The sequence below is a fragment of the Scyliorhinus torazame genome, chromosome 12 (assembly GCF_047496885.1).
Source record: "Scyliorhinus torazame isolate Kashiwa2021f chromosome 12, sScyTor2.1, whole genome shotgun sequence".
Taxonomy (NCBI): domain Eukaryota; kingdom Metazoa; phylum Chordata; class Chondrichthyes; order Carcharhiniformes; family Scyliorhinidae; genus Scyliorhinus; species Scyliorhinus torazame.
Genome location: NC_092718.1, coordinates 139,181,155 through 139,208,213, shown reverse-complemented (window position 1 = coordinate 139,208,213; position 27,059 = coordinate 139,181,155). Strand labels below are relative to the sequence as shown.

Below are 27,059 nucleotides of genomic sequence, written 5' to 3'. Positions count from 1 at the left end.
TCTCGCTCTGTTCCCCTGTGTTTCACTCTCCGTGTCAGTGTCCCTCTCGCTCTGTCCCCTGTGTGTCACTCTCCATGTCAGTGTCTCTCTCGCACTGTCCCCTGTGTGTCACTCCATGTCAGTGTCTCTCTCGCTCTGTCCCCTGTATGTCACTCTCCATGTCAGTGTCCCTCTCGCTCTGTCCCCTGTATGTCACTCTCCATGTCAGTGTCTCTCTTGCTCTGTCCCCCGTGCTACACTCTCCATGTCAGTGTCTCTCTCGCTCTGTTCCCCCGTCTTTCACTCTCCATGTCAGTGTCTCTCTCGCTCTGTTCCCCTGTGATTCACTCTCCATGTCAGTGTCTCTCTCGCTCTGTCCCCTGGTGTCACTCCATGTCAGTGCCTCTCTCGCTCTTTTCCCAGGTGTGTCACTCCATGTCAGTGTCTCTCTCGCTCTGTCCCCTGTGTGTCATTCCATGTCAGTGTCTCTCTCGCTCTTTACCCCGGTGTGGCACTCCATGTCAGTGCCTCTCTCGCTCTTTTCCCCAGTGTGTCACTCTCCATGTCAGTGTCTCTCTCGCTCTGTTCCCCCTGTCTGTCACTCTCCCTGTCAGTGTCTCTCTCGCTCTGTCCCCTGTATGTCACTCTCCATGTCAGTGTCTCTCTCGCTCTGTCCCCTGTGTGTCCCTCCATGTCAGTGTCTCTCTCGCTCTGTTCCCCTGTGTTTCACTCTCCATGTCGTCAGTTTCTCTCTCGCTCTGTTCCCCCGTGTTTCACTCTCCATGTCAGTGTCTCTCTCGCTCTGTTCCCCTGTGTGTCACTCCATGTCAGTGTCTCTCTCGCTCTGTCCCCTGTGTGTCACTCTCCATGTCAGTGTCTCTCTCGCTCTGTCCCCTGTGTGTCACTCCATGTCAGTGTCTCTCTCGCTCTGTCCCTGTATGTCACTCTCCATGTCAGTGTCCCTCTCGCTCTGTCCCATGTGTGTCACTCTCCATGTCAGAGTCGCTCTGTCCCCTGTATGTCACTCTCCATGCCCGTGTCTCTCTCGCTCTGTCCCCTGTGTGTCACTCCATGTCAGTGTCTCTCTCGCTCTGTCCCCCTGTGTGTCACACTCCAAATCAGTGCCTCTCGTTGTGTCCCACCGTGTGTCACTCTCCATGTCAGTGTCTCTCTCGCTCTGTTCCCCTGTCTGTCACTCTCCATGTCAGTATCTCTCTCGCTCAGTCCCCTGTGTGTCACTCCCTGTCAGTGTCTCTCTCGCTCTGTCCCCTGTATGTCACTCTCCATGTCAGTGTCTCTCTCGCTCTGTTCCCCCTGTGTGTCACTCTCCATGTCAGTGTCTCTCTCGCTCTGTCCCCTGTGTGTCCCTCCATGTCAGTGTCTCTCTCGCTCTGTTCCCCTGTGTTTCACTCTCCATGTCGTCAGTTTCTCTCTCGCTCTGTTCCCCCGTGTTTCACTCTCCATGTCGTCACTTTCTCTCTCGCTCTGTTCCCCCGTGTTTCACTCTCCATGTCAGTGTCTCTCTCGCTCTGTCCCCTGTATGTCACTCTCCATGTCAGTGTCTCTCTCGCTCTGTTCCCCTTGTGTGTCACTCTCCATGTCAGTGTCTCTCTCGCTCAGTCCCCTGTGTGTCACTCTCCATGTCAGTGTCTCTCTCGCTCTGTCCACTGTGTGTCACTCCATGTCAGTGTCTCACTCGCTCTGTTCCCTGTGTGTCACTCCATGTCAGTGTCTCTCTCGCTCTGTCCCCTGTGTGCCACTCCATGTCAGTGTCTCCATCGCTCTGTTCCCCCGTGTTTCACTCTCCATGTCAGTGTCTCTCTCGCTCTGTCCCCTGTGTGTCACTCTTCATGTCCGTGTCTCTCTCGATCTGTTTCCCTGTGTGCCACTCTCCATGTCAGTGCCCCTCTCGCTCTGATTCCCTGTGTGTCACTCTCCATGTCAGTGTCTCTCTCGATCTGTTCCCCCGTGTTTCACTCTCCATGTCAGTGTCTCTCTTGCTCTGTCCCCCGTGCTACACTCTCCATGTCAGTGTCTCTCTCGCCCTGTTCCCCCGTCTTTCACTCTCCATGTCAGTGTCTCTCTCGCTCTGTTCCCCTGTGTTTCACTCTCCATGTCAGTGTCTCTCTCGCTCTGTCCCCTGTGTGTCACTCCATGTCAGTGCCTCTCTCGCTCTTTTCCCAGGTGTGTCACTCCATGTCAGTGTCTCTCTCGCTCTGTCCCCTGTGTGTCACTCCATGTCAGTGTCTCTCTCGCTCTTTACCCCGGTGTGGCACTCCATGTCAGTGCCTCTCTCGCTCTTTTCCCCGGTGTGTCACTCTCCATGTCAGTGTCTCTCTCGCTCTGTTCCCCCTGTCTGTCACTCTCCATGTCAGTATCTCTCTCGCTCAGTCCCCTTTGTGTCACTCCCTGTCAGTGTCTCTCTCGCTCTGTCCCCTGTATGTCACTCTCCATGTCAGTGTCTCTCTCGCTCTGTTCCCCCTGTGTGTCACTCTCCATGTCAGTGTCTCTCTCGCTCTGTCCCCTGTGTGTCACTCCATGTCAGTGTCTCTCTCGCTCTGTTCCTCTGTGTTTCACTCTCCATGTCAGTGTCCCTCTCGCTCTGTACCCTGTGTGTCACTCTCCATGTCAGTGTCTCTCTTGCTCTGTTCCCCCTGTGTGTCACTCTCCATGTCAGTGTCTCTCTCACTCTGTTTCCCTGAGTGTCACTCCATGTCAGTGTCTCACTCGCTCTGTTCCCTGTGTGTCACTCCATGTCAGTGTCTCTCTCGCTCTGTCCCCTGTGTGCCACTCCATGTCAGTGTCTCTCTCGCTCTGTTCCCCCGTGTTTCACTCTCCATGTCAGTGTCTCTCTCGCTCTGTTCCCCCGTGTTTCACTCCATGTCGGTGTCTCTCTCGCTCTGTTCCCCCGTGTTTCACTCTCCATGTCAGTGTCTCTCTCGATCTGTTTCCCTGTGTGCCACTCTCCATGTCAGTGCCCCTCTCGCCCTGATTCCCTGTGTGTCACTCTCCATGTCAGTGTCTCTCTCGCTCTGTCCCCCGTGCTACACTCTCCATGTCAGTGTCTCTCTCGCCCTGTTCCCCCGTCTTTCACTCTCCATGTCAGTGTCTCTCTCGCTCTGTTCCCCCGTGTTTCACTCCATGTCAGTGTCTCTCTCGCTCTGTTCCCCTGTGTTTCACTCTCCATGTCAGTGTCTCTCTCGCTCTGTCCCCTGTGTGTCACTCTTCATGTCAGTGTCTCTCTCGATCTGTTTCCCTGTGTGCCACTCTCCATGTCAGTGCCCCTCTCGCTCTGATTCCCTGTGTGTCACTCTCCATGTCAGTGTCTCTCTCGATCTGTTCCCCCGTGTTTCACTCTCCATGTCAGTGTCTCTCTTGCTCTGTCCCCCGTGCTACACTCTCCATGTCAGTGTCTCTCTCGCTCTGTTCCCCCGTCTTTCACTCTCCATGTCAGTGTCTCTCTCGCTCTGTTCCCCTGTGTTTCACTCTCCATGTCAGTGTCTCTCTCGCTCTGTCCCCTGTGTGTCACTCCATGTCAGTGCCTCTCTCGCTCTTTTCCCAGGTGTGTCACTCCATGTCAGTGTCTCTCTCGCTCTTTACCCCGGTGTGGCACTCCATGTCAGTGCCTCTCTCGCTCTTTTCCCCGGTGTGTCACTCTCCATGTCAGTGTCTCTCTCGCTCTGTTCCCCTGTCTGTCACTCTCCATGTCAGTATCTCTCTCGCTCAGTCCCCTGTGTGTCACTCCCTGTCAGTGTCTCTCTCGCTCTGTCCCCTGTATGTCACTCTCCATGTCAGTGTCTCTCTCGCTCTGTTCCCCCTGTGTGTCACTCTCCATGTCAGTGTCTCTCTCGCTCTGTCCCCTGTGTGTCCCTCCATGTCAGTGTCTCTCTCGCTCTGTTCCCCTGTGTTTCACTCTCCATGTCGTCAGTTTCTCTCTCGCTCTGTTCCCCCGTGTTTCACTCTCCATGTCGTCAGTGTCTCTCTCGCTCTGTTCCCCTGTGTTTCACTCTCCATGTCGTCAGTTTCTCTCTCGCTCTGTTCCCCCGTGTTTCACTCTCCATGTCAGTGTCTCTCTCGCTCTGTCCCCTGTATGTCACTCTCCATGTCAGTGTCTCTCTCGCTCTGTTCCCCTTGTGTGTCACTCTCCATGTCAGTGTCTCTCTCGCTCTGTCCACTGTGTGTCACTCCATGTCAGTGTCTCACTCGCTCTATTCCCTGTGTGTCACTCCATGTCAGTGTCTCTCTCGCTCTGTCCCCTGTGTGCCACTCCATGTCAGTGTCTCTCTCGCTCTGTTCCCCCGTGTTTCACTCCATGTCGGTGTCTCTCTCGCTCTGTCCCCTGTGTGTCACTCCATGTCAGTGTCTCTCTCGCTCTGTTCCCCCGTGTTTCACTCTCCATGTCAGTGTCTCTCTCTCTCTGTTCCCCCTGTCTGTCACTCTCCATGCCAGTGTCTCTCTCGCTCTGTCCCCTGTGTGTCACTCCATGTCAGTGTCTCTCTCGCTCTGTCCCCTGTATGTCACTCTCCATGTCAGTGTCTCTCTCGCTCTGTTCCCCCTGTGTGTCACTCTCCATGTCAGTGTCTCTCTCGCTCTGTCCCCTGTGTGTCCCTCCATGTCAGTGTCTCTCTCGCTCTGTTCCCCTGTGTTTCACTCTCCATGTCGTCAGTTTCTCTCTCGCTCTGTTCCCCTGTGTTTCACTCTCCATGTCAGTGTCCCTCTCGCTCTGTTCCCCTGTGTTTCAGTCTCCATGTCAGTGTCTCTCTCGCTCTGTCCCCCTGTGTGTCAGTGTCTCTCGCTCTGTCCCCCTGTGTGTCACACTCCAAATCAGTGCCTCTCGTTGTGTCCCCCCGTGTGTCACTCTCCATGTAAGTGTCATTCGCTCTGTCGCCCTGTGTCACTCTCCCTGTTTATGTGACTCGCTCTGTCCCCCTGTGTGTCACTTTCCATGTCAGTGTCTCTCTCGTTCTGTCCCCCTGTGTTTCAACCTCCATGTCAGTGTCTCTTTCTCTCTGTTCCCCTGTGTGTCACTCCATGTCAGTGTCTCTCTCGCTCTGTTCCCCTGTGTTTCACTCTCCATGTCAGTGTCCCTCTCGCTCTGTCCCCCGTGTGTCACTCTCCATGTCAGTGTCTCTCTCGCTCTGTTCCCCCTGTGTGTCACTCTCCATGTCTGTGTCTCTCTCGCTCTGTTTCACTGTGTGTCACTCCATGTCAGTGTCTCTCTCGCTCTGTTCCCTGTGTGTCACTCCATGTCAGTGTCTCTCTCGCTCTGTCCCCTGTGTGTCACTCCATGTCAGTGTATCTCTCGCTCTGTTCCCCCGTGTTTCACTCTCCATGTCAGTGTCTCTCTCGCTCTGTCCCCTGTGTGTCACTCCATGTCAGTGTCTCTCTCGCTCTGTTCCCCTGTGTTTCACTCTCCATGTCAGTGTCCCTCTCGCTCTGTCCCCTGTGTGTCACTCTCCATGTCAGTGTCTCTCTCGCACTGTCCCCTGTGTGTCACTCTCCATGTCAATGTCCCTCTCGCTCTGTCCCCTGTATGTCACTCTCCATGTCAGTGTCTCTCTTGCTCTGTCCCCCGTGCTACACTCTCCATGTCAGTGTCTCTCTCGCTCTGTTCCCCCGTCTTTCACTCTCCATGTCAGTGTCTCTCTCGCTCTGTTCCCCTGTGTTTCACTCTCCATGTCAGTGTCTCTCTCGCTCTGTCCCCTGTGTGTCACTCCATGTCAGTGCCTCTCTCGCTCTTTTCCCAGCTGTGTCACTCCATCTCAGTGTCTCTCTCGCTCTGTCCCCTGTGTGTCACTCCATGTCAGTGTCTCTCTCGCTCTTTACCCCGGTGTGGCACTCCATGTCAGTGCCTCTCTCGCTCTTTTCCCCAGTGTGTCACTCTCCATGTCAGTGTCTCTCTCGCTCTGTTCCCCCTGTCTGTCACTCTCCATGTCAGTGTCTCTCTCGCTCAGTCCCCTGTGTGTCACTCCCTGTCAGTGTCTCTCTCGCTCTGTTCCCCTGTGTTTCACTCTCCATGTCAGTGTCCTTCTCGCTCTGTCCCCTGTGTGTCACTCTCCATGTCAGTGTCTCTCTCGCACTGTCCCCTGTGTGTCACTCCATGTCAGTGTCTCTCTCGCTCTGTCCCCTGTATGTCACTCTCCATGTCAGTGTCCCTCTCGCTCTGTCCCCTGTGTGTCACTCTCCATGTCAGAGTCGCTCTGTCCCCTGTATGTCACTCTCCATGTCAGTGTCTCTCTTGCTCTGTCCCCCGTGCTACACTCTCCATGTCAGTGTCTCTCTCGCTCTGTTCCCCCGTCTTTCACTCTCCATGTCAGTGTCTCTCTCGCTCTGTTCCCCTGTGATTCACTCTCCATGTCAGTGTCTCTCTCGCTCTGTCCCCTGTGTGTCACTCCATGTCAGTGCCTCTCTCGCTCTTTTCCCAGGTGTGTCACTCCATGTCAGTGTCTCTCTCGCTCTGTCCCCTGTGTGTCATTCCATGTCAGTGTCTCTCTCGCTCTTTACCCCGGTGTGGCACTCCATGTCAGTGCCTCTCTCGCTCTTTTCCCCAGTGTGTCACTCTCCATGTCAGTGTCTCTCTCGCTCTGTTCCCCCTGTCTGTCACTCTCCCTGTCAGTGTCTCTCTCGCTCTGTCCCCTGTATGTCACTCTCCATGTCAGTGTCTCTCTCGCTCTGTCCCCTGTGTGTCCCTCCATGTCAGTGTCTCTCTCGCTCTGTTCCCCTGTGTTTCACTCTCCATGTCGTCAGTTTCTCTCTCGCTCTGTTCCCCCGTGTTTCACTCTCCATGTCAGTGTCTCTCTCGCTCTGTTCCCCTGTGTGTCACTCCATGTCAGTGTCTCTCTCGCTCTGTCCCCTGTGTGTCACTCTCCATGTCAGTGTCTCTCTCGCTCTGTCCCCTGTGTGTCACTCCATGTCAGTGTCTCTCTCGCTCTGTCCCCTGTATGTCACTCTCTATGTCAGTGTCCCTCTCGCTCTGTCCCATGTGTGTCACTCTCCATGTCAGAGTCGCTCTGTCCCCTGTATGTCACTCTCCATGTCCGTGTCTCTCTCGCTCTGTCCCCTGTGTGTCACTCCATGTCAGTGTCTCTCTCGCTCTGTCCCCCTGTGTGTCACACTCCAAATCAGTGCCTCTCGTTGTGTCCCGTGTGTCACTCTCCATGTAAGTGTCATTCGCTCTGTCGCCCTGTGTCACTCTCCCTGTTTATATCACTCGCTCTGTTCCCCTGTGTGTCACTCTCCATGTCAGTGTCTCTCTCGCTCTGTTCCCCCGTGTTTCACTCTCCATGTCAGTGTCTCTCTCGCTCTGTTCCCCTGTGTTTCACTCTCCATGTCAGTGTCTCTCTCGCTCTGTCCCCTGTGTGTCACTCCATGTCAGTGCCTCTCTCGCTCTTTTCCCAGGTGTGTCACTCCATGTCAGTGTCTCTCTCGCTCTGTCCCCTGTGTGTCACTCCATGTCAGTGTCTCTCTCGCTCTTTACCCCGGTGTGGCACTCCATGTCAGTGCCTCTCTCGCTCTTTTCCCCGGTGTGTCACTCTCCATGTCAGTGTCTCTCTCGCTCTGTTCCCCTGTCTGTCACTCTCCATGTCAGTATCTCTCTCGCTCAGTCCCCTGTGTGTCACTCCCTGTCAGTGTCTCTCTCGCTCTGTCCCCTGTATGTCACTCTCCATGTCAGTGTCTCTCTCGCTCTGTTCCCCCTGTGTGTCACTCTCCATGTCAGTGTCTCTCTCGCTCTGTCCCCTGTGTGTCCCTCCCTGTCAGTGTCTCTCTCGCTCTGTTCCCCTGTGTTTCACTCTCCATGTCGTCAGTTTCTCTCTCGCTCTGTTCCCCCGTGTTTCACTCTCCATGTCGTCAGTGTCTCTCTCGCTCTGTTCCCCTGTGTTTCACTCTCCATGTCGTCACTTTCTCTCTCGCTCTGTTCCCCCGTGTTTCACTCTCCATGTCAGTGTCTCTCTCGCTCTGTCCCCTGTATGTCACTCTCCATGTCAGTGTCTCTCTCGCTCTGTTCCCCTTGTGTGTCACTCTCCATGTCAGTGTCTCTCTCGCTCTGTCCACTGTGTGTCACTCCATGTCAGTGTCTCACTCGCTCTGTTCCCTGTGTGTCACTCCATGTCAGTGTCTCTCTCTCTCTGTCCCCTGTGTGCCACTCCATGTCAGTGTCTCTCTCGCTCTGTTCCCCCGTGTTTCACTCCGTGTCGGTGTCTCTCTCGCTCTGTTCCCCCGTGTTTCACTCTTCATGTCCGTGTCTCTCTCGATCTGTTTCCCTGTGTGCCACTCTCCATGTCAGTGCCCCTCTCGCTCTGATTCCCTGTGTGTCACTCTCCATGTCAGTGTCTCTCTCGATCTGTTCCCCCGTGTTTCACTCTCCATGTCAGTGTCTCTCTTGCTCTGTCCCCCGTGCTACACTCTCCATGTCAGTGTCTCTCTCGCTCTGTTCCCCCGTCTTTCACTCTCCATGTCAGTGTCTCTCTCGCTCTGTTCCCCTGTGTTTCACTCTCCATGTCAGTGTCTCTCTCGCTCTGTCCCCTGTGTGTCACTCCATGTCAGTGCCTCTCTCGCTCTTTTCCCAGGTGTGTCACTCCATGTCAGTGTCTCTCTCGCTCTGTCCCCTGTGTGTCACTCCATGTCAGTGTCTCTCTCGCTCTTTACCCCGGTGTGGCACTCCATGTCAGTGCCTCTCTCGCTCTTTTCCCCGGTGTGTCACTCTCCAAGTCAATGTCTCTCTCGCTCTGTTCCCCCTGTCTGTCACTCTCCATGTCAGTATCTCTCTCGCTCAGTCCCCTGTGTGTCACTCCCTGTCAGTGTCTCTCTCGCTCTGTCCCCTGTATGTCACTCTCCATGTCAGTGTCTCTCTTGCTCTGTTCCCCCTGTGTGTCACTCTCCATGTCAGTGTCTCTCTCGCTCTGTCCCCTGTGTGTCACTCCATGTCAGTGTCTCTCTCGCTCTTTACCCCGGTGTGGCACTCCATGTCAGTGCCTCTCTCGCTCTTTTCCCCGGTGTGTCACTCTCCAAGTCAATGTCTCTCTCGCTCTGTTCCCCCTGTCTGTCACTCTCCATGTCAGTATCTCTCTCGCTCAGTCCCCTGTGTGTCACTCCCTGTCAGTGTCTCTCTCGCTCTGTCCCCTGTATGTCACTCTCCATGTCAGTGTCTCTCTTGCTCTGTTCCCCCTGTGTGTCACTCTCCATGTCACTGTCTCTCTCGCCCTGTTCCTCTGTGTTTCACTCTCCATGTCAGTGTCCCTCTCGCTCTGTACCCTGTGTGTCACTCTCCATGTCAGTGTCTCTCTCACTCTGTTTCCCTGTGTGTCACTCCATGTCAGTGTCTCACTCGCTCTGTTCCCTGTGTGTCACTCCATGTCAGTGTCTCTCTCGCTCTGTCCCCTGTGTGCCACTCCATGTCAGTGTCTCTCTCGCTCTGTTCCCCCGTGTTTCACTCTCCATGTCAGTGTCTCTCTCGCTCTGTTCCCCCGTGTTTCACTCCATGTCGGTGTCTCTCTCGCTCTGTTCCCCCGTGTTTCACTCTCCATGTCAGTGTCTCTCTCGCTCTGTCCCCTGTGTGTCACTCTTCATGTCAGTGTCTCTCTCGATCTGTTTCCCTGTGTGCCACTCTCCATGTCAGTGCCCCTCTCGCCCTGATTCCCTGTGTGTCACTCTCCATGTCAGTGTCTCTCTCGATCTGTTCCCCCGTGTTTCACTCTCCATGTCAGTGTCTCTCTTGCTCTGTCCCCCGTGCTACACTCTCCATGTCAGTGTCTCTCTCGCTCTGTCCCCTGTGTGTCACTCTTCATGTCAGTGTCTCTCTCGATCTGTTTCCCTGTGTGTCACTCTCCATGTCAGTGTCTCTCTCTCCCTGTTCCCCCGTCTTTCACTCTCCATGTCAGTGTCTCTCTCGCTCTGTTCCCCTGTGTTTCACTCTCCATGTCAGTGTCTCTCTCGCTCTGTCCCCTTTGTGTCACTCTTCATGTCAGTGTCTCTCTCGATCTGTTTCCCTGTGTGCCACTCTCCATGTCAGTGCCCCTCTCGCTCTGATTCCCTGTGTGTCACTCTCCATGTCAGTGTCTCTCTCGATCTGTTCCCCCGTGTTTCACTCTCCATGTCAGTGTCTCTCTTGCTCTGTCCCCCGTGCTACACTCTCCATGTCAGTGTCTCTCTCGCTCTGTTCCCCCGTCTTTCACTCTCCATGTCAGTGTCTCTCTCGCTCTGTTCCCCTGTGTTTCACTCTCCATGTCAGTGTCTCTCTCGCTCTGTCCCCTGTGTGTCACTCCATGTCAGTGCCTCTCTCGCTCTTTTCCCAGGTGTGTCACTCCATGTCAGTGTCTCTCTCGCTCTGTCCCCTGTGTGTCACTCCATGTCAGTGTCTCTCTCGCTCTTTACCCCGGTGTGGCACTCCATGTCAGTGCCTCTCTCGCTCTTTTCCCCGGTGTGTCACTCTCCATGTCAGTGTCTCTCTCGCTCTGTTCCCCCTGTCTGTCACTCTCCATGTCAGTATCTCTCTCGCTCAGTCCCCTGTGTGTCACTCCCTGTCAGTGTCTCTCTCGCTCTGTCCCCTGTATGTCACTCTCCATGTCAGTGTCTCTCTCGCTCTGTTCCCCCTGTGTGTCACTCTCCATGTCAGTGTCTCTCTCGCTCTGTCCCCTGTGTGTCCCTCCATGTCAGTGTCTCTCTCGCTCTGTTCCCCTGTGTTTCACTCTCCATGTCGTCAGTTTCTCTCTCGCTCTGTTCCCCCGTGTTTTACTCTCCATGTCAGTGTCTCTCTCGCTCTGTCCCCTGTATGTCACTCTCCATGTCAGTGTCTCTCTCGCTCTGTTCCCCTTGTGTGTCACTCTCCATGTCAGTGTCTCTCTCGCTCTGTCCACTGTGTGTCACTCCATGTCAGTGTCTCACTCGCTCTGTTCCCTGTGTGTCACTCCATGTCAGTGTCTCTCTCGCTCTGTCCCCTGTGTGCCACTCCATGTCAGTGTCTCTCTCGCTCTGTTCCCCCGTGTTTCACTCCATGTCGGTGTCTCTCTCGCTCTGTTCACCCGTGTTTCACTCTCCATGTCAGTGTCTCTCTCGCTCTGTCCCCTGTGTGTCACTCTTCATGTCAGTGTCTCTCTCGATCAGTCCCCTGTGTGTCACTCCCTGTCAGTGTCTCTCTCGCTCTGTCCCCTGTATGTCACTCTCCATGTCAGTGTCTCTCTCGCTCTGTTCCCCCTGTGTGTCACTCTCCATGTCAGTGTCTCTCTCGCTCTGTCCCCTGTGTGTCCCTCCCTGTCAGTGTCTCTCTCGCTCTGTTCCCCTGTGTTTCACTCTCCATGTCGTCAGTTTCTCTCTCGCTCTGTTCCCCCGTGTTTCACTCTCCATGTCGTCAGTGTCTCTCTCGCTCTGTTCCCCTGTGTTTCACTCTCCATGTCGTCACTTTCTCTCTCGCTCTGTTCCCCCGTGTTTCACTCTCCATGTCAGTGTCTCTCTCGCTCTGTCCCCTGTATGTCACTCTCCATGTCAGTGTCTCTCTCGCTCTGTTCCCCTTGTGTGTCACTCTCCATGTCAGTGTCTCTCTCGCTCTGTCCACTGTGTGTCACTCCATGTCAGTGTCTCACTCGCTCTGTTCCCTGTGTGTCACTCCATGTCAGTGTCTCTCTCGCTCTGTCCCCTGTGTGCCACTCCATGTCAGTGTCTCTCTCGCTCTGTTCCCCCGTGTTTCACTCCGTGTCGGTGTCTCTCTCGCTCTGTTCCCCCGTGTTTCACTCTTCATGTCCGTGTCTCTCTCGATCTGTTTCCCTGTGTGCCACTCTCCATGTCAGTGCCCCTCTCGCTCTGATTCCCTGTGTGTCACTCTCCATGTCAGTGTCTCTCTCGATCTGTTCCCCCGTGTTTCACTCTCCATGTCAGTGTCTCTCTCGCTCTGTTCCCCCGTCTTTCACTCTCCATGTCAGTGTCTCTCTCGCTCTGTCCCCTGTGTGTCACTCCATGTCAGTGCCTCTCTCGCTCTTTTCCCAGGTGTGTCACTCCATGTCAGTGTCTCTCTCGCTCTGTCCCCTGTGTGTCACTCCATGTCAGTGTCTCTCTCGCTCTTTACCCCGGTGTGGCACTCCATGTCAGTGCCTCTCTCGCTCTTTTCCCCGGTGTGTCACTCTCCAAGTCAGTGTCTCTCTCGCTCTGTTCCCCCTGTCTGTCACTCTCCATGTCAGTATCTCTCTCGCTCAGTCCCCTGTGTGTCACTCCCTGTCAGTGTCTCTCTCGCTCTGTCCCCTGTATGTCACTCTCCATGTCAGTGTCTCTCTTGCTCTGTTCCCCCTGTGTGTCACTCTCCATGTCAGTGTCTCTCTCGCTCTGTCCCCTGTGTGTCACTCCATGTCACTGTCTCTCTCGCCCTGTTCCTCTGTGTTTCACTCTCCATGTCAGTGTCCCTCTCGCTCTGTACCCTGTGTGTCACTCTCCATGTCAGTGTCTCTCTCACTCTGTTTCCCTGTGTGTCACTCCATGTCAGTGTCTCACTCGCTCTGTTCCCTGTGTGTCACTCCATGTCAGTGTCTCTCTCGCTCTGTCCCCTGTGTGCCACTCCATGTCAGTGTCTCTCTCGCTCTGTTCCCCCGTGTTTCACTCTCCATGTCAGTGTCTCTCTCGCTCTGTTCCCCCGTGTTTCACTCCATGTCGGTGTCTCTCTCGCTCTGTTCCCCCGTGTTTCACTCTCCATGTCAGTGTCTCTCTCGCTCTGTCCCCTGTGTGTCACTCTTCATGTCAGTGTCTCTCTCGATCTGTTTCCCTGTGTGCCACTCTCCATGTCAGTGCCCCTCTCGCCCTGATTCCCTGTGTGTCACTCTCCATGTCAGTGTCTCTCTCGATCTGTTCCCCCGTGTTTCACTCTCCATGTCAGTGTCTCTCTTGCTCTGTCCCCCGTGCTACACTCTCCATGTCAGTGTCTCTCTCGCTCTGTCCCCTGTGTGTCACTCTTCATGTCAGTGTCTCTCTCGATCTGTTTCCCTGTGTGTCACTCTCCATGTCAGTGTCTCTCTCTCCCTGTTCCCCCGTCTTTCACTCTCCATGTCAGTGTCTCTCTCGCTCTGTTCCCCTGTGTTTCACTCTCCATGTCAGTGTCTCTCTCGCTCTGTCCCCTTTGTGTCACTCTTCATGTCAGTGTCTCTCTCGATCTGTTTCCCTGTGTGCCACTCTCCATGTCAGTGCCCCTCTCGCTCTGATTCCCTGTGTGTCACTCTCCATGTCAGTGTCTCTCTCGATCTGTTCCCCCGTGTTTCACTCTCCATGTCAGTGTCTCTCTTGCTCTGTCCCCCGTGCTACACTCTCCATGTCAGTGTCTCTCTCGCTCTGTTCCCCCGTCTTTCACTCTCCATGTCAGTGTCTCTCTCGCTCTGTTCCCCTGTGTTTCACTCTCCATGTCAGTGTCTCTCTCGCTCTGTCCCCTGTGTGTCACTCCATGTCAGTGCCTCTCTCGCTCTTTTCCCAGGTGTGTCACTCCATGTCAGTGTCTCTCTCGCTCTGTCCCCTGTGTGTCACTCCATGTCAGTGTCTCTCTCGCTCTTTACCCCGGTGTGGCACTCCATGTCAGTGCCTCTCTCGCTCTTTTCCCCGGTGTGTCACTCTCCATGTCAGTGTCTCTCTCGCTCTGTTCCCCCTGTCTGTCACTCTCCATGTCAGTATCTCTCTCGCTCAGTCCCCTGTGTGTCACTCCCTGTCAGTGTCTCTCTCGCTCTGTCCCCTGTATGTCACTCTCCATGTCAGTGTCTCTCTCGCTCTGTTCCCCCTGTGTGTCACTCTCCATGTCAGTGTCTCTCTCGCTCTGTCCCCTGTGTGTCCCTCCATGTCAGTGTCTCTCTCGCTCTGTTCCCCTGTGTTTCACTCTCCATGTCGTCAGTTTCTCTCTCGCTCTGTTCCCCCGTGTTTTACTCTCCATGTCAGTGTCTCTCTCGCTCTGTCCCCTGTATGTCACTCTCCATGTCAGTGTCTCTCTCGCTCTGTTCCCCTTGTGTGTCACTCTCCATGTCAGTGTCTCTCTCGCTCTGTCCACTGTGTGTCACTCCATGTCAGTGTCTCACTCGCTCTGTTCCCTGTGTGTCACTCCATGTCAGTGTCTCTCTCGCTCTGTCCCCTGTGTGCCACTCCATGTCAGTGTCTCTCTCGCTCTGTTCCCCCGTGTTTCACTCCATGTCGGTGTCTCTCTCGCTCTGTTCACCCGTGTTTCACTCTCCATGTCAGTGTCTCTCTCGCTCTGTCCCCTGTGTGTCACTCTTCATGTCAGTGTCTCTCTCGATCTGTTTCCCTGTGTGCCACTCTCCATGTCAGTGCCCCTCTCACTCTGATTCCCTGTGTGTCACTCTCCATGTCAGTGTCTCTCTCGATCTGTTCCCCCGTGTTTCACTCTCCATGTCAGTGTCTCTCTCGCCCTGTTCCCCCGTCTTTCACTCTCCATGTCAGTGTCTCTCTCGCTCTGTCCCCTGTATGTCACTCTCCATGTCAGTGTCTCTCTTGCTCTGTCCCCCGTGCTACACTCTCCATGTCAGTGTCTCTCTCGCCCTGTTCCCCCGTCTTTCACTCTCCATGTCAGTGTCTCTCTCGCTCTGTTCCCCTGTGTTTCACTCTCCATGTCAGTGTCTCTCTCGCTCTGTCCCCTGTATGTCACTCCATGTCAGTGCCTCTCTCGCTCTTTTCCCAGGTGTGTCACTCCATGTCAGTGTCTCTCTCGCTCTGTCCCCTGTGTGTCACTCCATGTCAGTGTCTCTCTCGCTCTCTACCCCGGTGTGGCACTCCATGTCAGTGCCTCTCTCGCTCTTTTCCCCGGTGTGTCACTCTCCATGTCAGTGTCTCTCTCGCTCTGTTCCCCCTGTCTGTCACTCTCCATGTCAGTATCTCTCTCGCTCAGTCCCCTGTGTGTCACTCCCTGTCAGTGTCTCTCTCGCTCTGTCCCCTGTATGTCACTCTCCATGTCAGTGTCTCTCTCGCTCTGTTCCCCCTGTGTGTCACTCTCCATGTCAGTGTCTCTCTCGCTCTGTCCCCTGTGTGTCCCTCCATGTCAGTGTCTCTCTCGCTCTGTTCCCCTGTGTTTCACTCTCCATGTCGTCAGTTTCTCTCTCGCTCTGTTCCCCCGTGTTTCACTCTCCATGTCAGTGTCTCTCTCGCTCTGTCCCCTGTATGTCACTCTCCATGTCAGTGTCTCTCTCGCTCTGTTCCCCTGTGTGTCACTCCCTGTCAGTGTCTCTCTCGCTCTGTTCCCCTGTGTTTCACTCTCCATGTCAGTGTCCCTCTCGCTCTGTTCCCCTGTGTTTCAGTCTCCATGTCAGTGTCTCTCTCGCTCTGTTCCCCTGTGTTTCACTCTCCATGTCAGTGTCCCTCTCGCTCTGTTCCCCTGTGTTTCAGTCTCCATGCCAGTGTCTCTCTCGCTCTGTCCCCCTGTGTGTCAGTGTCTCTCGCTCTGTCCCCCTGTGTGTCACACTCCAAATCAGTGCCTCTCGTTGTGTCCCCCCGTGTGTCACTCTCCATGTAAGTGTCACTCGCTCTGTCCCCCTTTGTTTCAACCTCCATGTCAGTGTCTCTCTTGCTCTGTTCCCTGTGTGTCACTCCATGTCAGTGTCTCTCTCGCTCTGTTCCCCTGTGTTTCACTCTCCATGTCAGTGTCCCTCTCGCTCTGTCCCCTGTGTGTCACTCTCCATGTCAGTGTCTCTCTCGCTCTGTTCCCCCTGTGTGTCACTCTCCATGTCAGTGTCTCTCTCGCTCTGTTCCCTGTATGTCACTCCATGTCAGTGTCTCACTCGCTCTGTTCCCTGTGTGTCACTCCATGTCAGTGTCTCTCTCGCTCTGTTCCCCCGTGTTTCACTCTCCATGTCAGTGTCTCTCTCGCTCTGTTCCCCCGTGTTTCACTCCATGTCGGTGTCTCTCTCGCTCTGTTCCCCCGTGTTTCACTCTCCATGTCAGTGTCTCTCTCGCTCTGTCCCCCGTGCTACACTCTCCATGTCAGTGTCTCTCTCGCCCTGTTCCCCCGTCTTTCACTCTCCATGTCAGTGTCTCTCTCGCTCTGTTCCCCTGTGTTTCACTCTCCATGTCAGTGTCTCTCTCGCTCTGTCCCCTGTGTGTCACTCTTCATGTCAGTGTCTCTCTCGATCTGTTTCCCTGTGTGCCACTCTCCATGTCAGTGCCCCTCTCGCTCTGATTCCCTGTGTGTCACTCTCCATGTCAGTGTCTCTCTCGATCTGTTCCCCCGTGTTTCACTCTCCATGTCAGTGTCTCTCTCGCTCTGTTCCCCTGTGTGCCACTCTCCATGTCAGTGCCCCTCTCGCCCTGATTCCCTGTGTGTCACTCTCCATGTCAGTGTCTCTCTCGATCTGTTCCCCCGTGTTTCACTCTCCATGTCAGTGTCTCTCTTGCTCTGTCCCCCGTGCTACACTCTCCATGTCAGTGTCTCTCTCGCCCTGTTCCCCCGTCTTTCACTCTCCATGTCAGTGTCTCTCTCGATCTGTTTCCCTGTGTGCCACTCTCCATGTCAGTGCCCCTCTCGCCCTGATTCCCTGTGTGTCACTCTCCATGTCAGTGTCTCTCTCGATCTGTTCCCCTGTGCTACACTCTCCATGTCAGTGTCTCTCTCGCCCTGTTCCCCCGTCTTTCACTCTCCATGTCAGTGTCTCTCTCGCTCTGTTCCCCTGTGTTTCACTCTCCATGTCAGTGTCTCTCTCGCTCTGTCCCCTGTGTGTCACTCTTCATGTCAGTGTCTCTCTCGATCTGTTTCCCTGTGTGCCACTCTCCATGTCAGTGCCCCTCTCGCTCTGATTCCCTGTGTGTCACTCTCCATGTCAGTGTCTCTCTCGATCTGTTCCCCCGTGTTTCACTCTCCATGTCAGTGTCTCTCTTGCTCTGTCCCCCGTGCTACACTCTCCATGTCAGTGTCTCTCTCGCCCTGTTCCCCCGTCTTTCACTCTCCATGTCAGTGTCTCTCTCGCTCTGTTCCCCTGTGTTTCACTCTCCATGTCAGTGTCTCTCTCGCTCTGTCCCCTGTGTGTCACTCCATGTCAGTGCCTCTCTCGCTCTTTTCCCAGGTGTGTCACTCCATGTCAGTGTCTCTCTCGCTCTGTCCCCTGTGTGTCACTCCATGTCAGTGTCTCTCTCGCTCTTTACCCCGGTGTGGCACTCCATGTCAGTGCCTCTCTCGCTCTTTTCCCCGGTGTGTCACTCTCCATGTCAGTGTCTCTCTCGCTCTGTTCCCCCTGTCTGTCACTCTCCATGTCAGTATCTCTCTCGCTCAGTCCCCTGTGTGTCACTCCCTGTCAGTGTCTCTCTCGCTCTGTCCCCTGTATGTCACTCTCCATGTCAGTGTCTCTCTCGCTCTGTTCCCCCTGTGTGTCACTCTCCATGTCAGTGTCTCTCTCGCTCTGTCCCCTGTGTGTCCCTCCATGTCAGTGTCTCTCTCGCTCTTTTCCCCTGTGTTTCACTCTCCATGTCGTCAGTTTCTCTCTCGCTCTGTCCCCTGTATGTCACTCTCCATGTCAGTGTCTCTCTCGCTCTGTTCCCCTTGTGTGTCACTCTCCATGTCAGTGTCTCTCTCGCTCTGTCCCCTGTGTGCCACTCCATGTCAGTGTCTCTCTCGCTCTGTTCCCCCGTGTTTCACTCCATGTCGGTGTCTCTCTCGCTCTGTTCCCCCGTGTTTCACTCTCCATGTCAGTGTCTCTCTCGCTCTGTCCCCTGTGTGTCACTCTTCATGTCAGTGTCTCTCTCGATCTGTTTCCCTGTGTGCCACTCTCCATGTCAGTGCCCCTCTCGCTCTGATTCCCTGTGTGTCACTCTCCATGTCAGTGTCTCTCTCGATCTGTTCCCCCGTGTTTCACTCTCCATGTCAGTGTCTCTCTTGCTCTGTCCCCCGTGCTACACTCTCCATGTCAGTGTCTCTCTCGCCCTGTTCCCCCGTCTTTCACTCTCCATGTCAGTGTCTCTCTCGCTCTGTCCCCTGTGTGTCACTCCATGTCAGTGCCTCTCTCGCTCTTTTCCCAGGTGTGTTACTCCATGTCAGTGTCTCTCTCGCTCTGTCCCCTGTGTGTCACTCCATGTCAGTGTCTCTCTCGCTCTTTACCCCGGTGTGGCACTCCATGTCAGTGCCTCTCTCACTCTTTTCCCCGGTGTGTCACTCTCCATGTCAGTGTCTCTCTCGCTCTGTTCCCCCTGTCTGTCACTCTCCATGTCAGTATCTCTCTCGCTCAGTCCCCTGTGTGTCACTCCCTGTCAGTGTCTCTCTCGCTCTGTCCCCTGTATGTCACTCTCCATGTCAGTGTCTCTCTCGCTCTGTTCCCCCTGTGTGTCACTCTCCATGTCAGTGTCTCTCTCGCTCTGTCCCCTGTGTGTCCCTCCATGTCAGTGTCTCTCTCGCTCTGTTCCCCCTGTGTGTCACTCTCCATGTCAGTGTCTCTCTCGCTCTGTCCCCTGTGTGTCCCTCCATGTCAGTGTCTCTCTCGCTCTGTTCCCCCTGTGTTTCACTCTCCATGTCGTCAGTTTCTCTCTCGCTCTGTTCCCCCGTGTTTCACTCTCCATGTCAGTGTCTCTCTCGCTCTGTCCCCTGTATGTCACTCTCCATGTCAGTGTCTCTCTCGCTCTGTTCCCCTTGTGTGTCACTCTTCATGTCAGTGTCTCTCTCGCTCTGTCCACTGTGTGTCACTCCATGTCAGTGTCTCTCTCGCTCTGTTCCCCTGTGTTTCACTCTCCATGTCAGTGTCCCTCTCGCTCTGTTCCCCTGTGTTTCAGTCTCCATGTCAGTGTCTCTCTCGCTCTGTCCCCCTGTGTGTCAGTGTCTCTCGCTCTGTCCCCCTGTGTGTCACACTCCAAATCAGTGCCTCTCGTTGTGTCCCCCCGTGTGTCACTCTCCATGTAAGTGTCACTCGCTCTGTCCCCCTTTGTTTCAACCTCCATGTCAGTGTCTCTCTCGCTCTGTTCCCTGTGTGTCACTCCATGTCAGTGTCTCTCTCGCTCTGTTCCCCTGTGTTTCACTCTCCATGTCAGTGTCCCTCTCGCTCTGTCCCCTGTGTGTCACTCTCCATGTCAGTGTCTCTCTCGCTCTGTTCCCCCTGTGTGTCACTCTCCATGTCAGTGTCTCTCTCGCTCTGTTCCCTGTATGTCACTCCATGTCAGTGTCTTTATCGCTCTGTCCCCTGTGTGTCTCTCTCGCTCTGTTCCCCCGTGTTTCACTCTCCATGTCGGTGTCTCTCTCGCTCTGTTCCCCTGTGTGTCACTCCATGTCAGTGTCTCTCTCGCTCTGTTCCCCTGTGTTTCACTCTCCATGTCAGTGTCCCTCTCGCTCTGTCCCCTGTGTGTCACTCTCCATGTCAGTGTCTCTCTCGCTCTGTTCCCCCTGTCTGTCACTCTCCATGTCAGTGTCTCTCTCGCTCTGTCCCCTGTGTGTCACTCCCTGTCAGTGTCTCTCTCGCTCTGTTCCCTGTATGTCACTCTCCATGTCAGTGTCTCTCTCGCTCTGTTCCCCCTGTGTGTCACTCTCCATGTCAGTGTCTCTCTCGCTCTGTCCCCTGTGTGTCCCTCCATGTCAGTGTCTCTCTCGCTCTGTTCCCCCTGTGTGTCACTCTCCATGTCAGTGTCTCTCTCGCTCTGTTTCCCTGTGTGTCACTCCATGCCAGTGTCTCTCTCGCTCTGTTCCCCGGTGTTTCACTCCATGTCAGTGTCTCTCTCGCTCTGTTCCCCTTTATTTCACTCTCAATGTCAGTGTGTCCCTCGCTCTGTGCCCTGTGTGTCACTCCATGTCAGTGTCTCTCTCGCTCTGTCCCCTGTGTGTTACTCCATGTCAGTGTCTCTCTCGCTCTGTTCCCCTGTGTTTCACCCTCCATGTCAGTGTCTCTCTCGCTCTGTTCCCCTGTTTGTCACTCCATGTCAGTGTCTCACTCGCTCTGTTCCTCTGTGTCACTCCATGTCAGTGTCTCTCTCGCTCTGTTTCCCTGTGTGTCTCTCCATGTCAGTGTCTCTCCCGCTCTGTTACCCTGTGTGTCACCTCCATGTCAGTGTCTCTCTCTCGCTCTGTCCCCTGTGTATCACTCCATGTCAGTGTCCCTCTCGCTCTGTTCCCCTGTGTGTCACTCAATGTCAGTGTCTCTCTCGCTCTGTTCACCTGTGTTTCACACTCCATGTCAGTGTCTCTCTCGCTTTGTCCCCCTGTGTGTCAGTGTCTCTCACTCTGTCCCCCTGTGTGTCACACTCCGTGTCAGTGTCTCTCTCGCTTTGTCCCCCTGTATGTCACACTCCAAATCATTGCCTCTCGTTGTGTCCCCCTGTGTGTCACTCTCCATGTAAGTGTCATTCGCTCTGTACCCCTGTGTGTCACTCCATGTTTGTCTCTCGCTCTGTCCCCCTGTGTCACTCTCCATATCTGTGTCACTCGCTCTGTCGCCCTGTGTGTCACTCTCCCTGTTTATGTCACTCGCTCTGTCCCCCTGTGAGTGTGTTTCCATGTCTGTGTCACTCTCCATGTCTGTGTCTCTCGCTCTGTTCCCCTGTGTGTCATTCTTCATGTCTGTGTCACTCGCTCTGTCCCCCTGTGTGTCACTCTCCATGTCTGTGTGTCTCGCTCTGTTCCCCTGTGTGTCATTCTTCATGTCTGTGTCTCGTTCTGTCCCTCTCTGTGTCACACTCAATGTTAGTGTCTCTCGGTTTGTATCTCTGTGTCACACCCCATGTCTGTGTCTCTCTCGCCCTGTCTCCATGTGTGTCACAGTCCATGTCAGTTTCTCTCTCGCTCTCGCTCTGTCCCCTGTGTGTCACTCTCCATGTCGGTGTCTCTCACTCTGACCACCTGTGTGTCACTCTCCATCTCTGTGTCTCTCATTCTGTCCCCTTTGTGTCACACTCCATGTCTCTGTCTCTCGCCCTCCAACTTACGGCTGTCTGTCTCTCTCTCTCTGAACAGATCTGGCACCAATTATTCTCACCACTTCATGCGCTGAATTTTGGAATTGCCGGCGACGCAACTCAGCATGTCCTGTGGAGATTGCAAAATGGAGAACTGGAGAACATCCGACCAAAGGTATAGATTGAGGGAGAGCCGGAAATATCAGAGCAAAGGCACAGATTACACACATAGATACATAGAAGATAGGAGCAGGAGGAGGCCTTTTGGCCCTTCAAGCCTGCTCCGCCATTCATCATGATCATGGCTGATTATCCAACTCAATAGCCTCATCCTGCTTTCTCCCCATAGCCTTTGATCTCATTTTCCCCAAGTGCTATATCCAGCCGCCTCTTGAATATATTCAAAGTTTTAGCATCAACCACTTCCTGTCGTTCTGAATTCCACAGGCTCACCACTCTTTGGGAGAAGAAATGCCTCCTCATCTCTGTCCGAAATGCTTTACCCTGAATCCTCAGACTGTGACCCCTGGTTCTGGACACACCCATCGTTGGTATCATCTTCCCTGCATCTACTCTGTCTTGTCCCATTAAAATTTTGTAAGTCTCTATGAGATCTCCCCTCATTCTTCTGAACTCCAGCGAGAACAATCCCAACCCAGTCAATCTCTCTTCATATGACCGTCCCGCCATCCCTGGAATCAGTCTGGTAATCCTTCACTGCACTCCATCTAGAGTAAGAACATCCTTCCTCAGTGAAGGAGATGAAAACTGAACACAATATTCTAGGTGTGGCTTCACCAAGGCCCTGTATAATTGCAGCAACACATCCCTGCTTCTGTACTCAACCTCTCGCAATGCAGGCCAACATAGCCTTCTTTACCACCTGCTGCACCTGCATGCCAACCTTCAGTGACTGGTGCACAAGGACACCCAGATCCCGCTGCACACTCCCCTCTCTCAATTTACAACCATTCAGGTAGTAATCTGCCTTCCTGTTTTTGCTTCCAAAGTGAATAACTTCACACTTATCCAAATTATACTGCACCTGCCATTGATTTGCCCACTCGCCCAACCTGTCCAGATCATGCTGTAGGATCCCTGCATCCTCGTCACAATTCACCCTCCCACCTAACTTGGTATCATCTGCAAACTTTGAGATGTTACGTTTTGTTCCCTCATCCAAATCATTAATATATATTGTGAACAGCTGGGGTCCCAGCACCGATTCCTTTGGTACCCCACTGACCTGCCTGTCAATTTGAAAAGGACCCATTAATCCTTACTCTTTGTTTCCTCTCTGCCAACCAGTTTTCTATCCACCTCAATACATATCCCCCAATCCCATGCACTTTAATTTTGCACAATAATCTCTCATGCGGGACTTTGTCAAACGTCTTCTGAAAGTCCAAATATACCACATCGACTGGCTCTCCCTTGTCAACTGTACTGGTTACCTCTTCAAAGAATTCCAACAGATTTGTCAAGCATGATTTTCCCTTCATAAATCCATGCTGACTCTGACTGATCCTGCCACTGCTTTCTAAATGTTCCGCTATAAAGTCCTTGACAATGGATTCAAGCATTTTCCCCACTACCGATGTTAGGCTTACTGGTCTATAATCCCCTACTTTCTCTCTACCTCCCTTTTTGAATATTGGAGTGACATGAGCTACCCTCCAATCTGCAGGGACAGTTCCAGACTCTATAGAATCCCGGAAGATGACCACCAATGCATCCACTCTTTCCAGAGCCACCTCCTTAAGCACTCTGGGATGCAGATTCTCAGGCCCTGGGGATTTATCCGCCTTCAATTCCATCAATTTTCCCAGCACCATTTCTCTACTAATGTTGATCTCCCTCAGTTCTTCCCTCTCACTAAATCTTTCATTTTCCAACATTCTTCTTTTGTGAAGACAGAGCCAAAGTATGTATTCAATGGCTCAGCCATTTCCTTCTCCCTTATTATGCATTGGTAAGATTTTAGAGTCCATTATTACAAATGAGATGGTGGAGTACTTATAAGTGCATGATAAAATAGGACTGAGTCAGCATGGCTTCGTCAAGGGGAGGTCATGTCTGACAAATCTGTTTGAGTTCTTTGAGGAAGTAACAAGGAAGTTAGCCAAAGGAGAACCAGTGGATTTATTTAGATTTCCAGAAGGCCTTTGACAAGGTGCCACATAGGAGACTGTTAAATAAGTTAAGAGCTCATGGTGTTCAGGGAAAGATCCTGGCATGGATAGAGGATTGGCTGATTGGCAGAAGGTAGAGAGTGGGGATAAAGGGGTCTTTTTTAGGATGGCATCCGGTGACTAGTGGTGTGCCTCAGGGGTCCACAACTTTTCACAATATCTGGAGGAAGGAACTGAAGGCATGGTTGCTAAGTTTGCAGATGATACAAAGATCTGTAGAGGGGCAGGTAGTATTGAGGAAGCAGGCGGGCTTCAGAAGGCCTTGGACAAGCTAGGAGAGTGGGCAAAGAAGTGGCAGATGGAATACAATGTGGAAAAGTGAGGTTATTCACTTTGGAGGAGAAATGGAGGCATTTATGTCGAGAGGGCTAGAATACAAGACCAGGGAACTACTTCTGAGGCTGTATAAGGTTCTGGTCAGACCCCATTTGGAGTATTGTGAGCAATTTTGGGCCCCGTATCTAAGGAAGAATATGCTGGCCTTGGAAAGGGTCCAGAGGGGGTTCAGAAAAATGATCCCTGGAATGAAGAGCTTGTCGTATGAGGAACTTTTGAGGACTTTTGGTCTGTACTCGTTGGAGTTCAGAAGGATGAAGGGGGGGGATCTTATTGAAACTTAAAGGATACTGTGAGTCCTGGATAGAGTGGACATGGAGAGGATGTTTTCACTTGTAGGAAAAACTAGAAGCAGAGGACACAATCACAAACTAAAGGGACAATCCTTTAAAACAGAGATGAGGAGGAATTTCTTCAGCCAGAGGGTGGTGAATCTGTGGAACTCTTTGCCACAGAAGGCTTCTGGAGGCCAAATCACTGAGTGTCTTTAAAACAGAGATAGCTAGGTTTTTGATTAATAAGGGGATCAGGGGTTATGGGGGAAGGCAGGAAAATGGGGATGAGAAAACTATCAGCCATGATTGAATGGCGGAGCAGACTCGATGGGCCGAGAGGCCAAATTCTGCTCCTATGTCTTATGGTCTTATTGAGGGAGAGCCGGGAATATCAGAGCAAAGGCACAGATTGAGGGTAAGGCGGGAATATCTGAACACAGGCATAGATTGGGAGCCAAGGATAGATTGAGAGAGTGCCAGAAATATCAGAGAAAGGGACAGATTGAGGGAGATCTTGAAATTTCGCAGCAAAGGAATACATTGAGGGGGAGTCGGGAATTTCTGAGGAAAGGTACAGGTTGAGTGAGAGCCGAGATTATCGGAGCAAAGATGCAGATTGAGTGAGAGCCGCGAACAGAAGAGCAAAGGTACGGATTGAGTGAAAGCCGAGAATATCGGACCAAAAGGATAGGTTGAGTGAGAATTGGGAATATGGAGCAAAGGTATAGATTGAGGGAGAGCTGGGAATATCAGCGCAAAGGAATAGGTTGAGGGAGAGCCGAGAATGTTGAAGCAAAGGAATAGGTTGAACAAGAGCTGGGAATATCAGGACAACAGGGATAGATTGAGAGAGAGTCGGGAATATCGGGCCAAAGGGATAGATTGAGTGGGAGCGGAGAATATCAGAGCAAAGGGATAGATTGAGGGAGGAACGCGAATATCGGGGCCAAGGGATAGATTTAGTGAGAGCCAGGAATATCAAAGCAAAGAGATAGAATGAGTGAGAGCCGGGAATATAGGAGCGAAGGGAGAGACGGGAATATCAAAACAAGGGGACAGATTGAGTGAGAGCAGGGAATATCGGAGCAAAGGGATAGATTGAAAGAGAGTTGGGAATATCAATGCAAAGGGCTAGAAGACGTCCTTGTGAGATGAATTACACATTCTGAATTCTCCCTCGGTGAACCCGAACAGGCTCCGGAATTGTCAAAGTCAATATTTTCCCGCTTCTGTAGTAGAAAGATACAACACACTCGTTAAGACAGAATAACAAGCTTTATTTTCGAAAACAACTGCATGCAGGCTGAAACTTGAAGTCAGAGAGCAGTCAACAAAACTGCTCAGTCTTTCACAAGTTCCGCACTTTCGTGGAGAATTAGTTCAATATTTATACATTATCTTTATCAAGATTATGTGACAACAGTATGGTCAGGCGTTTGATCGGAAATACAAACGTAAGCAAAGACCAGACCATGTTCGGTCATATCACTCGTACCATTATTTAGTCCTCGGAGGGAACATTGAAAGGTCAGAATAGACTATTTTCTTCCTGAACTTATCTTTGTTTTAAATTCCTACTGCCCTGGGTTATGACTTGTTAGTTTTATCAGGAGTTGCCGAGGTCCGGTGTTTTGGAATGGCTCGACCTTCGTTGATCTTTTCAGACTTCAAGTTATGTAGAGTTGGCCTACGGCCATACTAGTCTGAAAATGGTTAGGGCAGCATTCTTTACCTGGGCCTGGTGAGCTGGAATGAGTAGTTTCAGTCTTTCTTGTATTGTATCAAACCTTTTGACCAGTCGTCCCATTGACCAGTTTTCCCATCATGCCATTACTTAATTCGGACCATATCACATTCCCTCCTTTTGTCATATCATGACAACTAGTTAAATAGGTATATCCATGACTCGTTTGAAAATGCATTTGCACAAGCAACCAAGCAATCCTATTCCTAGTAGAATTAGGAGTAGTAGAATGAAGGCCTTAAAGATCCAATCAAATAATCCGTGGACCATCCTATCCAACCCGGCGGGTTATAGTCATGAAATTCACTGCCAATCTCTTGAATATGGTCGGCCAGGTTAGTGATATTTTCAGAGCCATATGGAATATAAGTACAGCCCTGGCCTACGATAGCGCACATTCCTCCCTGCGAGGCTAACAGATAATCCAAAGCCAGTCGATTTTGTAATGCCACGGTCCGGACAGCTACTAGCTCAGCTGAAACCTCAGCCAGTGCCTGTCCAGCTTCCCTGGCTTCTGCTGCCGTTACGTTCGCCAGTTGTTCCAATGCTGTGGCCATGTGGATCAGTTCGTCGGATGCCTTGCCCGTTCCGTACAAGGGAAAGGCCATCATAAAGAACTATTCCGTTTTAGAAATAGCCCTTTTTGCTCGCGAGGGGGAGTGCTTAAGGGTGGGTAGGTGACGCATTTGAGGTACAACATATCCCAAAAAGCAGGATCCTGTCCAATCAATGGGGAGCCATGGATATAGAACATAGAACATAGAACATAGAACAATACAGCGCAGTACAGGCCCTTCGGCCCACGATGTTGCACCGAAACAAAAGCCATCTAACCTACACTATGCCATTATCATCCATATGTTTATCCAATAAACTTTTAAATGCCCTCAATGTTGGCGAGTTCACTACTGTAGCAGGTAGGGCATTCCACGGCCTCACTACTCTTTGCGTAAAGAACCTACCTCTGACCTCTGTCCTATATCTATTACCCCTCAGTTTAAAGTTATGTCCCCTCGTGCCAGCCATATCCATCCGCGGGAGAAGGCTCTCACTGTCCACCCTATCCAACCCCCTGATCATTTTGTATGCCTCTATTAAGTCTCCTCTTAACCTTCTCCTCTCCAACGAAAACAACCTCAAGTCCGTCAGCCTTTCCTCATAAGATTTTCCCTCCATACCAGGCAACATCCTGGTAAATCTCCTCTGCACCCGCTCCAAAGCCTCCACGTCCTTCCTATAATGCGGTGACCAGAACTGTACGCAATACTCCAAATGCGGCCGGACCAGAGTTCTGTACAGCTGCAACATGACCTCCCGACTCCAGAACTCAATCCCTCCACCAATAAAGGCCAACACTCCATAGGCCTTCTTCACAACCCTATCAACCTGGGTGGCAACTTTCAGGGATCTATGTACATGGACACCTAGATCCCTCTGCTCAGCCACACTTTCAAGAACTTTACCATTAGCCAAATATTCCGCATTCCTGTTATTCCTTCCAAAGTGAATCACCTCACACTTCTCTACATTAAACTCCATTTGCCACCTCTCAGCCCAGCTCTGCAGCTTATCTATATCCCTCTGTAACCTGCTACATCCTTCCACACTATCGACAACACCACCGACTTTAGTATCATCTGCAAATTTACTCACCCACCCTTCTGTGCCTTCCTCTAGGTCATTGATAAAAATGACAAACAGCAACGGCCCCAGAAC

General features: G+C 52.6%; 1 protein-coding gene across 4 annotated transcripts in view; it reads left to right on the top strand.

Moving 5' to 3' along the window:
- Positions 1-27,059, top strand: part of LOC140386618 (platelet-activating factor acetylhydrolase IB subunit alpha2-like) — a 167,706-nt gene that overhangs the window by 120,502 nt on the left and 20,145 nt on the right. For 3 of the 4 annotated variants that reach the window (XM_072469095.1, XM_072469094.1, XM_072469096.1), the window contains exon 4: positions 20,855-20,971. The exons of the other annotated variant lie outside the window; for it this stretch is intronic. In XM_072469095.1, the coding sequence (XP_072325196.1) occupies positions 20,855-20,971 (117 nt within the window). The remainder of the gene's footprint in view (positions 1-20,854; positions 20,972-27,059) is intronic. 4 annotated transcript variants of the gene reach the window in all.